The sequence below is a fragment of the Suncus etruscus genome, chromosome 9, assembly GCF_024139225.1.
Source record: "Suncus etruscus isolate mSunEtr1 chromosome 9, mSunEtr1.pri.cur, whole genome shotgun sequence".
Taxonomy (NCBI): Eukaryota; Metazoa; Chordata; class Mammalia; order Eulipotyphla; family Soricidae; genus Suncus; species Suncus etruscus.
Window position 1 is genome coordinate 60,479,516 of NC_064856.1, and position 14,503 is coordinate 60,494,018.

The window sequence follows — 14,503 nt, forward strand, 5'->3', positions numbered from 1 at the left end:
TAGCTCAGTGGTACAACACGTGCCTCATGTGTAAGGGGCCCTGGGTGTGAACCGCAGAACTACACACACACACACACACACACACACACACACACACACACACACACACACAATTCCTGCTAATACTAATGATGCCACTTCTGAAAGTATCTTTCACTTTCAGAAATGAAAATAATTGGCTAAATTCACTCAGTATTTAGTTCTTAGTTAGGACTTCCTCATTTCTAAGAGATAGTCATAAAGAATTTTTAAGTGGTGTCTAGTATTTAGAAATGACTTCTAAACTTAGCTAAATATATTCACTATTATACTAATCTCTTAAGCAATAGATGATTAAGTCTTTAAAATATGGACCTCACCAGGCACATCTTCCATTATCACTTGGTAAATAAAATACTTCATTTTCATCTATCAAATGCTTGGAGGCCTCAAGCATTCTTCGCTTTCTAGACACATTCTGCTTCCTGGGAAAGAACTAATTCTAGTGTTTTTTGCATTTCAGCGTTCCAAGAAGGGAGGAGAGTTTGATGAATTTGTCAATGATGACACTGATGATGATATGCCTATATCCAAAAAGAAGAAGAGAAGAAAGGGCAGTGGTAGTGAACCAGAAGGTGAAGAAGAGGAGGGTGGTGAGAGAAAGAAGAAAAAGAGAAGAAGGTATTATAATTAATATGTTTTCAATAACCTTATAAAAGTAGCAAAACACCTCTGAATCTCTTTTAGATAAAATAATTTCATCTTCTCACACAATGAAACCTTTTGTTCCCTACTTCCTACTTTTATTCCAAGATTAGCCCCATTACAAAAATCTCCTCAGTGCATAGATTTTTCACAAATCTCCAGTTTTTGCTCAGCAAGCTCTGCATTAGTCATGATTGCCTTAAACTGTAATATTTATTTGAAAATGTTACAGTTTAGAACCTAGAGGAAACTCATATGTCCTTCTCATTGACCATGTATAATTTTAGGAAAGTCGTTGAGTCTGTCTTCTCTGAGAAGTGGTGACAGTGCCGGGTTCTGCAGTATGCAGGAGATGAGAATTTGAGTCTTTTCTGGTTCATAAGCCTGGTGATTGGATGTTCACGCGTATGTGTGACATGACAGATGCCTCCTTCAAATCTTGTTACAACATTTGCACATTACCCATCTGATTTTTTAAAAAAGCGAATTTATCTTCCTAATACTCTCTGCTATTAAAATAAGTGGTACTTGCTCAGCTATCATCAAGAAGGTCTCATGGTGCTTTCCTGTTCAGGAACACCAGATGGCCAGTCCTACTAAGACTGTTCTTCCCAAGTTTTTGATTGAATCTGCTTGAGATCCAGCATAGACTGTCAAAGCTGTGTTGAGGGCATAGTAGGAGACTGGAAGAGTAGTTGGAAGAAAGGAAGAACTAAGATTTTGAGGTCTGGACTATGGGTCTTACTTCACATCTTCTTCTCTAGAACAAGTACACAATCCAAGATTATCTTAGACCATAAGAGGGCTCAAATTCATTTTCTGCTATTATCTAAAATAAAATCTTATTAGTAGTATAGACATAGATAAAATAAATTGATTGTGTCATAGTTTAGGAAAAACATTGATAATAACAATTTTCAGAAAAACTTACACATTTGCCTCAGATATAGTACTTTTAGGGTAGATTTCTTTTTCTACAGTTAAAATCTGGGAAGAAGGCTCAACTTAATTCCAGATTAACTTGTGGACATTACCTGTAGTTTTATGAACCCCAGAGCCCTGTGCTGGGTAAAGTGTGGTCTTTCCCTTTGAGGAATATATAGTATTGATTGTGAGGACAATATTAATTCAGGGAAGATGTTCTCAATGGGTACTTTTTCTTTATTTTATTTTATGTATTTATTTATTTTTGTTTGTTTGTTTTTGGGTCACACCCAGCAGTGCTCAGGGGTTACTCCTGGCTCTATGCTCAGAAAGCACTCCAGGCAGGCTCAGGGGATCATAGGGGATGCCGGGATTCGAACCACTGACCTTCTGCATGAAAGGCAAACGCCTTACCTCCATGCTATCTCTCCGGCCCCTCTTTATTTTTTAATTTAAATCATCATGAGATAACAGAGTTTAAAAAATTGTTGATAGTTGATTTTCAATCATGCAATGTTCCAATGCCCATCTCTTTGCCATTGTTTATTTATCACCACCATTTTCCCCATTTACCCTCCTGATCCCCTGCCATACCCCAAGCCTACCCATACGACAGATACTTTTCTTCTCTTTCTCTCTTTTTTTCCCCTTTTAAGACCTACAAAAGGAGAAGAAGGATCGGATGATGATGAAACAGAAAATGGCCCCAAAACGAAAAAGCGCCGTCCTCCAAGAACAGAGAAGAAAAAGGCTGTGAGCTTGAATTTATTCTTTCCCTTTTCCCGCTTTCCTTCCCTTTGTTGTTTCAGTGTCCAGGGCTTACACTTTGGTCTACATGCTCACCAAGGCTTATGCTTCTTCTTTTTTTTTTTTTTTTTTGGTTTTTGGGTCACACCCAGCAGTGCTCAGGGGTTACCCCTGTCTCTAGGCTCAGAAATCGCCCCTGGCAGGCACAGGGGACCATATGTGTTGCCAGGATTCGAACCGCCGTCCTTCTGCATGAAAGGCAAATGTCTTAACTCCATGCTATCTCTCCGGCCCCATATGCTTCTTTAATTGTGCTTGCACACATGCTTTCTAAGGTGCCACACTTTAATTATATTCCTACACATCCTATTTACAGTGTTCATCAGGTATCATACTTCCTATCCATGGTGTTCACACAACTTTTAGTTAAGGGTTGTGATTTCTGGTGAGTACCTCACGTTTTCTTGCTCTCACACAGCTGACTTCAGTGTAATTGGACATTGCTTGAGCTCAAAGAAAAGTAGCCCAAATTTGTGCTCAGTGCATGTGTTGGGCCATGGCACTGGGGAATGGATGATCTTAAATGTGCTATGCAGATGCTGCTAAGCCATTGAACTACCCTAAACACATCCTATCATTTTGGGGTTGATTTGATTTGATTTTGTTTTCAGACTACAAAGTTACTACCAGCTCTGGGGGAATAAGAAACTATACCTGGAATTAAAACTACACTTCCTTCAGACAAAACATGTTCTAGGGGCTAGAGCAATAATACAGTGTGCTTTGTACAAACTAGAAATGGATGCAGTCCCATTTGATCCCCTGAGCACCAGCAGGAATAATTCCTGAGTGCAGAGCCAGGAGTAATTCCTGAGCACTGCCCGGGTGTGATCCCAAAACAGAACAAACAAACAAAAAACAAAAAATATATATACGCTACTATGTTGAGCTAATAACTCTTTTTCTGGTCCCAGCTTTGTTTTTTTGTTTTTTTTAATTTGAAATATACCCAATGGTGCTCAAAAGCTACTTCTAGCTCCTTGCTCAGGGATTGCTACCAGTGATACATGAGAAATCAAAGTTAAGAGTCAAGCCCAGACCTCCAGCATGTGAAACATGCACTCTAACCTTTGGGCTACCTTTCCAGCCCTTGTGAGTTTTTAATACTGTGTTTTTCTCTGACTCCCTGGAATTATAAATGATTGCAGCAGGGCAGAGTGCTAGTACAGCAAGTAGGTTGTCTTGCATGTAGCTAATCAGATTTAATCTTTGTCATCCCATATTGTCCCTTGAGCACTGTTAGGGTGTTTCCTGAGTGCAGAGTAGGGAGTAGCCCAAAAATTTACAGCTCATTGTTTGGGGTGATACAGCAGGTAGGATACTTACCTTGTTTATGGCCAATCAAAGTATGATTTCCCAACTCTAGTTTCATCCCTCACATCACATATGGACCCCTACACCCTGCCAGGAGTAATCCTAAACACAGAGCCAGGGTAAGTCCAGAGCACAGCGAGATGTGGTCCCAAAAACAAACAAACAAATCCTAATACTCTTCCCTGCTACTTGTTTCTTTTTGTTTGTTTCTTTTTGGACTATACCCAGTAATGCTCTGGGATTACTCTTGGCTCTACATTCAGTAATTACTCCTAGTGGTATTTAGGGGACCAAATGGGATGTGGGATCGAACCTGAGTCTTCTGCAAGCAAGGTAAGCAGCCTACCCGCTATACTATCACTCCAACTCACTGTAGCTTTCTCAAATATGTGTAATATAAGCCAATTTTTAACAATTTGGCTTTAACAAATTTAACAAGATGCCCTAATACAAGTTTACTACTCTGTTTATTATGTTTTATATTCTTTCTTTAGCCCAAGCCAGAACGTCTGCCTCCTTCAATGAAAGGAAAAATAAAATCCAAAGCCATCATATCATCAAGTGATGATTCTTCAGATGAAGATAAACTTAAAATTGCTGATGAAGGGTAAGAAATTTTCCATTGGTAAATTCTTTTTACATTTCGTAAAAATAAATGAAAGTTCTCTGGTAAAAAATTTTTTTATTTAATACAAGGGAAACCAAATGTTTTAAAATTGGAGGAAATTGAAAGCTTATTGAGAGTATTAACTATACTAAAATATCTTATCTCTGGCATAGAATCCAATATTTAGGGGCCAACTCAGTGGTGTTTATTCCTCAATAAAGACAATGTTAAAATCTCAGATCTTTATGGATCTGAGCTAACATTTTCTAAATGTCACTCTCCTAAGTGAATGACATCACTTTGCTACACTCCTGTGACTGACTGAAAGTTCTGTCATCTTCACCCTGCCATATAGATAGGGACTTAACCATTTCTTCCTTTCTGCCTGCCCAATACTCTAGCTTTATGACTAATCTGATAGAGCAGCATTTGCTCTTTCATTTTTTTTTTGTTGTTGTTGTTGTTGGGTTGTTGTTGTTTTGTTTTTATTAACTGACACCCTAGCTCTGCTCTGAGCCATCCTTAGTGGTGCTTGTGTGGCCTTATAGAGCTGGTATTAAAACCTGGGCCTCCTTCATGCAAAGCATGTGCTCAGCCAATTGAGCTATGTTCGAAGCCTTTGATTTTACTTTTTATAATTTTATTCTTCAAACTGAAGGTGGCACCACAATTTGGACTCCTATACTAGAACTCTAAAAACTCTACTTCACCAAGTTCTTTTAATGACCACTATTTCATTAATTCATTCAGTAGACTTTTGGACAAAATGCTTACGGAGTGTCAGCAGTGTAGAGGGTAAATGCCCAAGTTATGGTTATGTTAGAAGCAGTGGAGAATAACAGATAAAAACCTCTCAGAAAAAATACATTGGGGCCATAGCAATAGCATAGCAGGGAGGGCTTTTGCCTTGCACATGGTTGACCCAGGTTCTATCCCAGTATCCCATACGGTCCCCAAAGCCTGCCAGGAGTCATGTCTAAGTGCAGATCCAGAACAAACCCTCAAGCATCACTGGGTGTGGCAAAAAACAACCACAACAACAACAAAAACTAAACAAAAGAAAAATTGCATTATAATTAGATAAATTGCACTAAAATTTTGTATTTTTCACTCTCTTAATCTGGAATTATGATATTGGGGTGAGTTGTAAAAAACTTTTTGATAAAGCGAAGGCTGTTTGAGCTGAGTCTTATAAGAACAGTTCTGGTTGGTTAGAATTGAGGCAGAAAGGAAAGATGCTAGAGGAGTGTGAAGGTACTGGTTTCTTTTTTGTTGTTGTTTTGGTTTTGGGATCACACCTGGCGGCACTCGGGAGTTACTCCTGGCTCTGTGCTCTAAAATCATCCTGGTAGGCACGGGGCACCATTTGGGATGCTGGGATTCGAACCACATGGGTCCTGGGTTGGCTGCTTGCACAGCAAATGCCCTACCACTGTGCTATCACTCTGGCCCAAGTTGCTGGTTAAAGTAGAAATCTATATTTATAAACATCTGTATGTAAATATTTGCCATTACTTTTTTTCTTGAGTATCATCAGGTGTGGCAAAAAAAAAAAAAGTCTAATGTGAGAGGCTTGCCTGCCAAAATTTTACCTGAGGTCAAGGCCAAGTTGATTTGAGCCACGTGGCCACTTGAACTTTGTCCTGACCATTGGGAAGTATGTTTGCTTATTTGGCTAGAGCAAGAGAGTCCGTTGGAATTCAGGGTTCTCCTGGTCTTGGTGATTCACAGAACAAGTAGACAGCATCTTCTTCTTACTCTTCATATTCTGAGTGACCTGAGTTACATGCATTGTGTCCATGTCTTTTATAGTTAATCTGAAAGAGTCTTTGTTCAAGAAAAGAAGAGACTTGATACATTTCTCTTCCCTCACCCCTCCTAGGCTGCCATATTCTTCAAAGCAGAGAAGTAGGTTCCACTTTTCAAAGTTCTGGGGATATGACAACCAGTGGGACCCCCACCACTGCTGTCTTTCCTCCAAATCTTCCATGAGATTGAGATTCGATGAGTTTAGTCATAAGGTCAAGTTCCCTTTAAATATTCAGTGTTCAAGGTTACTTGGAACAAAAGTAGAGAACATTCAGAACCCTTTAATTATGATTTTTTTATCCTGAGTAAGTCCAGTCCTGGCAGATTCTGGGACAGAGTGATGACTTTGCACATAGGTAATAGATAGGGAAGTGTCCCACTCAGCCTGGAGGTTCTTTCTTTCCACTACCCATGAGAACTTTTTTTTTAACTACCATACCATGATATATAAAGTTACTCAGAGCTGAGTTTCAGACATACAGTATTCTAATATCAATCTCACCTCCAATGTTCCCAGGTACCATACTCCCCTATTCCCCCAAGCCTGCCCTAAGTTTCATTTTTGCTGCTGTAAATTTATTCTAAAGATGCATCTTTATTTTTTTCATCATTTTATATATGGAATAGGGACGAGCTTCCTTTTGATAAAGGAACCTTCTGTATACCAGCAAGTAACCCTTCAATGGTTAATTTGATAATTTCTCATATAGCTAAACTGCCTTATTTTTTTCTATTTTAATTATTTTTGTTATTCAATCACATTTACCAAAAAAAAAAAAAAAAGAAGAAGAAGAAGAAAAAAAAAAGAAACCAAATATAATGATTACCTGTGTAAACATGTTACAGGGTCAAGAAATAATACAATTAATGCCCTTCTCCCTTTTTAAATTTGTGTTTTATTTTTCCTTGGGGAATAGTATCATGCTATAAAATTTCAATTTTAGATACCTAAATGCCATCTTTTTTTTTTTTTTTTTTTTTTTTTTTTGGGTTTGGGCCACACCCAGTGACGCTCAGGGGTTACTCCTGGCTATGCGCTACTCCTGGCTATGCCCTCAGAAGTCGCTCCTGGCTTAGGGGACCATATGGGACGCCGGGGATCGAACTGCGGTCCGTCCAAGGCTAGCGCAGGCAAGGCAGGCACCTTACCTCTAGTGCCACCGCCCAACCCCAAAATGCCATCTTTTTATAAAGCCGCCATGAGTTATAAATTGTTCAAAGAGCAGTGGTGCATCAGTAGGGCGTTTACTTTGCAAGTGGCTCACCTAGGACTGACCACGGTTCCCCAGTGTCCCATATGGTCCCCCAAGCCAGGAGCAATTTCTGAGCACATAGCCAAGAGTAACCCTGAGTGTTACTGGGTGTGGCCCCCCCAAAAAAAAATTGTTCATAATAGAATATGCAATGTTCCAAGGCCATTCACACCACAAGGGCCAACTTCCCTCCACCAAGTTCTTTCTCATCCCCAGCCTACATACTGACAATCCTGCAGTCCTGCCCATATTTTGCAAAGATACATTCTCTGCTTGTCAAGACCCAGTGGGCCACCATCCCAGGTTTAACCACTGCTTGTCTTTACCAGACATCCTCGACACAGCAACAGCAACAGCGACTCAGACGAGGGTGAACAAGACCATGAACGGCGGAAGAGGGGAGACTCTTCGGATAGTGATTCCGACGAGAACCAGAACAAATCTGGCAGTGAGGCCGGCAGTCCTCGGAGGGTCCGAAGACCTCGGTCAGATGAGGATTCAGACAGTGACCAGCAACCCAGAAAGAGGAGGCCCTCAGGTTCTGAACAGTCTGACAATGAGTCTGTGCAGTCAGGGAGAAGCCGCTCAGGAGGCTCCGAAAACGACTCTCGACCTGCTTCTCCCAGTGCCGAGTCAGATCATGATTCAGAGAGAGGGTCTGATAATGAGGGTTCTGGCCGAGGCTCTGGCAATGAATCAGAACCAGAGGGATCCAACAATGAGGCCTCCGATCGGGGCTCAGAACATGGGTCAGATGATAGCGACTAGGTTTTATTTGATAGATAAGCTGCATCTCTGGAGGCAACTTTTTAATATATGAAAGCTGTGACTTAAAAAAATAGTATCAAATATTTAGTGAAACAGTTGTGAAGTTTTTCCTAAAGTAATTTTTTTCTATCTTTATATATTACCAAGCCCCAACAGACATTTTCTGTCCAACATTTGAGTCTCTTCTGCAAGTGAAGAATGTGACTATTCTTCATTGTGGCATAATTCCACTGATCATATGTGAAATCTGCAGTGAAATAAACCCTGACGCTAAATCATTCCTACAAAGGTTTGACTGTAACTGTGGGAGTTAGTTCTCTTCTTGTATGTAAAGCAGCAGACCGTTTTAATTTTTATTGCAATCTTTTTCCAAGTTGTGCAAGAAACTTGGTATTAACAATTTTGTCCTATTTTAAGTTGAGATTGAAGGTATTTTTTATTTTCTGGAGAAAGAGGTATCTACTGTATACTTGCACCAAAGTACAAATGAAAGGTTTCCTTCAGTAGTGTAAACACTGCAGCCATGTAGATAAAATCACAAATATCTTATTTGTTAGGCTGAATAGATGTGGAAAAATGCTTTTCTTTTAGAAGAATGCAAAGACCTACCTAAGCCACAAAATAAAATTCTTTTTATCAACTGTTATTGGTAACTTTGTCTATTTTTTAACTTAGTACATTTGTGTATAAATATTTAGCAACTAGCATAAATGGTAGATATTTGCAAGAACTTGAATTTAGCTAAAAGTTCTTTACTCAAAATTTAATAATTTGAAAGTAATATAGTTTAGTGGCAGAGCACATACTTTGTCACTAAGAGGCCCTGGCTATATTCCCCCAAAACCAAACAAAAAATTGCAATTTGGGAACTAGAGTGCAAGAGTTTCAGACTTAAATCCTTAGTAGAACATAGGCCCCTGAATGCTGAAGCCAGAAATAACTTCTTTTTTTGTTTGTTTGTTTGTTTGTTTGTTTTGTTTTGTTTTTGTTTTTGGGTCACACCTGGCAGCACCTGGCAGCACTCAGAAATTGCTTCTGGCTTGGGGAACCAAATGGGACGCCGGGGGATCAAACTGTGATCCGTCCTAGGTTAGCGTGTGCAAGGCAAACACCCTACCATTTGCACCACCTCTCCAGCCCCACTGTATAATTTCTTTTTCGTTTGTTTGTTTGTTTTTGTTTTTGGCTCACAACCGGCAGCGCTCAGGGGTTACTCCTGGCTTTGCACTCAGAAATCACTCCTGGCAGACTCGGGATTATATGGGATGCCGGGATTTGAACCACCATCCTTCTGCATGGAAGGCAAATGCCCTACCTCCATGCTATCTTTCCAGTGTCCCCACTGTATAATTTCTTCAACAAATATTAAATGGGTTCTGTTAGGAGTTGAAAATGCAGAGACAAATTCCTTCCCGTCCTCAAAAATTTAGTGAACATATAAATTCATTGCCCCTAGAGTATGAAAAAAGGGGCATTTGCTCAGGTTGTATGAGCCTACTGCGTAAGGTTAATAGCTCTCAAATGGAGGGAGTAGTAAGGGCATGGTTTCCTGAAGGATATGAGATCACTCATAGGACCTGCCACATGGAGAACTAAGAGTATGAGAGCTATCAAGAGTCCAGCAGGTAAAAGTGAAGGTCAAATTAGAATCCAGGTCTTTTGTCTCTTATTTTCCCCAAAATGTCACATAGAAGTTGAAATAAATTAGTTCAAAATCTTAAGGGGCCAGAGAGAAAGGCCCAGGTTCAATCCCTGGCACCCCACATGGTCCTGGACCTGCTCAGAAAGTAAAGCGGCCCAAAAACCCAAGAAAAGTCTTAAATGGTAAAAGCCCATCTTGAAAACCAGAGAAATAGAACATTAATGCAGATAAGGCACTTGGTTTGCATGTGGCTGGCCCAAGTTTAGTTCCCAGCACTACATATGGTCCCTGAGCAGCTGCCAGGATTGGTCCTTAAACACAGAGTTAGGAGTAAGACTGGAGCATTACTAGATAGGGCCAAAAAAGACATCTTAATTGAAAAGCATCTCCTACATGTCAAAATGAGATGTTGCCTCACATCAGTGAGGCTGACACATCACAAAAGAACAAAAGGGCCAGAGCAATAACACAGTGGCTAGGGCATTTGCCTTGCACACAGCTGATCCAGGTTCAATCTCCGGCATCCCATATGGTTCCCTGAGCCTGTCAGGAGTAATTTTTTTTTTTTTTTTTTTTTTGGTTTTTGGTTTTTGGGACACACCCGGCAGTGCTTAGGGGTTACTCCTGGCTCCATGCTCAGAAATCGCTCCTGGCAGGCTCGGGGGACCATATGGGATGCCGGGATTCGAATCACCGACCTTCTGCATGCAAGGCAAATGCCTTACCTCCATACTATCTCTCCGGCCCCAGGAGTAATTTCTGAGCACAGAGCCAGAAGTAACCCCTGACACCATTGGGTGTGCCCCCAAAAAACAACAACAAAGGAAAACAATCAGTGTTGGTATGGATGTTTGGCATGGATGGTTGGGAAAAAGAAATCCACATTTACTACTAGTTGGAATGTCTACTTGTCTAACCTTTTTGGAAAACAATAGGAACACAAAACTAGGAAATTGAGCTTCTGAATCACCCAAAAGTGGATCTATATGATCCACTTCTAAACATCTATTCCATAGATTCAAAAACTCAATTTAAAAATGACATCTTTACTTCTATGTTTATTATATCACTTCACAAGAGCCAAAATCCAGAGCAACTCAAGTGTCTAAGATCAGATGAGTAGATAAAGAAACTGGTATATGTATACAACAGAATACTACTAAACTGTATGCAAAAATGAGATCATGAAATTTGCTGCCACATAGATGGAGCTGGAGTGTCATGCTGAGTGAAGTTAGTCAGAGGAGAGAGACAGACACAGACTGATTTCTCATATGCAGGATATGAAGTATGCCCAAAGGCAACAGAAACCGAGAGCTTATCTTCAGTAGGAAGATTACTGAAGACATGGAGATAGAGGGATGGTGAGTGTGGAACCCTGGGACAATGATGGAGGGATAGGTGGACACCCAGGTGGAAGGTGTGGTTCTGGAATAGTTCATGTGTAAAATCTATTAACAGTCTAAACCACAGTGCCTAGAATTTAAAAAGAGGCATTTTGGGATTGATGGCTCACTTCTCTCTTAGCTGTCACTGAACAAAAAAGACATTGCTAGGCCCATGGGAAGCTGAGAGAGAAGGAATTCACCTATGCAGTGGGGATGAGGGTGGCTGAGCCTTATGGTTGCTCCTGCTACAGAGCAGAGCAGGGTGTACCCTCCACTATGAACCATAGTCATCTTGCTAGCTATTACCTAACAACTGGTTGAGTACTGGGTACCAGGCTCAGGTAAGAGCTCCCTTCTAAGAGACACTGGATTCTACAGCATCACAGAGGAAGAGGATGAGGATTGTACCTGCCTTCCTCCCTGGGTCCCTACTCCCCTAATACCTCAGGACAGTCCCACTGTCAGCCCATCAATATGTATTTTGATCACACCTATCTAGCCAGTGTTCAGGGCTTACTCTTGGCTCTGTGCTCAGGACTTCAGGACCATAATAAGTGTTGGGGAATCTAACGAGGTTCAGCTTTGTGTAAGGCAAACAACCCCTTTACTATCTCTCTGTCCCTGTATTAGAATTTAATGGGACCAGAGAAAGTTCAACAGTCTGAGTGTGTGCTTTGGAAATAGGAAATTTAATCCCTGGCACAACATAATTCCACACACACCAAACTGGGAATTGCTCTTGAGCACTACCGGTTATGGTGGCCCCAAACTAAAAAAAAAAAAAAATCATATTGGGGCCGGAGATATAGCATGGAGGTAAGGCGTTTGCTTCTCGTGCAGAAGGTCAGTAGTTCAAATCCCGGCGTCCCATATGGTCCCCTGAGCCTGCCAGGAGCGATTTCTGAGTGTAGAGCCAGGAGTAACCCTTGAGCACTGCCAGGTGTGACCCCAAAAATCATATTATTACAGTGTTGCTAAACTAATGGCCACTTTTGCAGGAAGGCTGAGCCATACTTCTGGCAGTGCTTTGAGGTGGGCATATATGAGTATCACTCTCTGGATCCATGACTAAGAACAGTCAGTCTCTAGGGGGGATCTGCCAGGAATAGGGCCCAGAGGAGTTGTAAGGGATCAAGTGGGGAAATGATCTCAGGTACGGTCATTTGTATTAAATGGTGCATGTGATGATAGAGGTGGACTTGCAGTCACGGGGATCAGCACACATGAGACATGTAATCTATTACTGAGCCCCATTCTGGGCCCTATGCTGTTTCTTGAGACCATTTGTCTGTCTGTGGTCATTGCACAAGTGTCTTCAAACAGAAGGACACTGGATGGGGTCTGTTGTCATGGCTGGCAGATGGTCTCTTGTTGGGGTTTTTTCCCTTCTCACTGAATGGCTTAAGTCAAGCTGTTTCATTTTCACCCACACGTCTCAACATGGCAACTTAGAGACATGCTATTTTGAGTCTGTTTGATTTCAAATTATTATGCAGTTATGGTCCTGTGGGGTCTGCAGGAGAATCCCCACAGGATATCAGAGCCAGATGATGTCAAGTACTAGAGCAACCACGAAATTCAAGGCAACAGACAATCTGCTTCTTTTGAAAAGGTAGCATAAAGGTGGTCGAAGGAGAGGATAAAGATATGATTATATCTCTGGCTTCTATTCCCAAAGAACCAGAAGCTGCCCCCCAGTCGAAAGCTCTATGACAAACAGAAGCAATAAGTTTCTCACCTCACATATAGAAAGAAACCAGGGCTAGAGAGATAGTTGGGGTCTGGTGGGTTCCTGGTTTTCAGAACCAAATAAGTTGGTGGCTCATCTTGGGTGTAGGCTTCATATATCAGGGAACCTGAAGTGGGGTAAAATTCTCCACAAGAAAAAGCTCTATTGTGCCAGATCAATAATATAGCAGGTAGGGCACTTGTCTTGCATGCAGCTAAATCAGGTTCAGTCTCCCAAGCCAGCAAGGAGTGATCCCTGAATATCGCCAGGTGTGGCCCAAAGGAAAAAAAATGTAAAAGGAGCAGCTCTGTCATCCTCCCTTCTCCATTGTGAGACAGTGTCTCATCTCAGCCTTTCTTTTTTTTTTTTTTTTTTTTTGGTTTATTTTTTGGGGGGGGGGCCACACCCACTTGATGCTCAGGGGTTACTCCTGGCTAAGCACTCAGAAATTGCCCCTGGCTTGGGGGGACCATATGGGATGCCGGGGGATCGAACCTCGGTCCTTCCTTGGCCACCTCGCCAGCCCCTCATCTCAGCCTTTCTAACCTCAAAGATGTAGGTCTTTTTTCTCACTTTAAAAGAAATGGTGTATGGAGCCAGAGCAATAGCATAGGCAGGGGTCTCAAACTCGCTGCCTGCGGGCTGCAAACAGCCCTCCGTACAACATTTTGTGGTCCTGCCCTAGAGGAATCTTTTTTGTTTTGTTTTGTTTTAGTTGTTTGGGTCATACCCCACAATGTTCAAGGCTTACTACTGACTTTGCACTTAAGGTCACTCCGACTTTGCCTCCTGCAGCCCTCAGGTAAATTGAGTTTGAGATCCCTGATAGAGGGTAGGACATTTGCCTTGCATGTGGTTGACTCGGGTTTGATACCCAGCATCCCATATGGTCTCCCAAGCCAGCCCCCCACCCCAGTAATCCCTGAGCACCACTGGGTTTGGCCCCAAAACAAAACAAAACAAAACAAAACAAAAAATGGTGAAAAAGGAGGCTGGGATCCCAATCCTTCAATGTTGCCATCTTGAACTGGCATCTCAGCTTCCATTTCATGTTTTGTATTTTGGGCCACACCCATCAGTACTCAGGGTTTATTCCTGGCTCTGTGTTCAAAAATCACTCCGGGCTGGTTCAGGGGACCTTTTGGGATGCCAGATATTGAATCCAGGTTGGCCACATGCAAGTCATCTACTTATTATGCTATCACTCCAGCTTCTCATGTTTTGATTTGTTTTAGGTCCACTTCCAATGATGCTCAGGAGACTATGTGATATCAATGATTGAACAGGGGTGAATCTCATGCAAGACTAGTGCCTTAACCTGTGTACTATCACTCTGATTTATCACTTCCATGTCTTAATACAGTGGCTGTCAGTGGGGGAGTAAGAAATGATTAGTTAAGAATAGTTATACAGGGGCTGGAGAGATAGCACAACGGTGTTTGCCTTGCAAGCAATCGATCCAGCACCTAAGGTGGTTGGTTCGAATCCCAGCATCCCATATGGTCCCCTGTGCCTGCCAGGAGCTATTTCTGAGCAGATAGCCAGGAGTAACCCCTGAGCACTGTTGGGTGTGGCCCA

At 41.6% G+C, this 14,503-nt stretch overlaps 1 protein-coding gene and 1 non-coding gene across 2 annotated transcripts in view; both read left to right on the forward strand.

Moving 5' to 3' along the window:
• The window catches only part of CTR9 (CTR9 homolog, Paf1/RNA polymerase II complex component), a 48,218-nt gene extending 39,412 nt beyond the window's left edge, over nt 1–8,806 (forward strand). Inside the window, exons 22-25 of the mRNA XM_049780991.1 lie at nt 503–660; nt 2,265–2,361; nt 4,224–4,336; nt 7,728–8,806. Coding sequence (XP_049636948.1) covers nt 503–660; nt 2,265–2,361; nt 4,224–4,336; nt 7,728–8,166 — 807 coding nt within the window. The 3' untranslated portion in view covers nt 8,167–8,806. The remainder of the gene's footprint in view (nt 1–502; nt 661–2,264; nt 2,362–4,223; nt 4,337–7,727) is intronic.
• Nucleotides 1,048–1,156, forward strand: LOC126019483 (small nucleolar RNA U13). The gene has a single exon (XR_007499170.1). It is a non-coding gene; the product is annotated as a small nucleolar RNA U13 (small nucleolar RNA).
• Nucleotides 8,807–14,503: the final 5,697 nt, after the last annotated feature.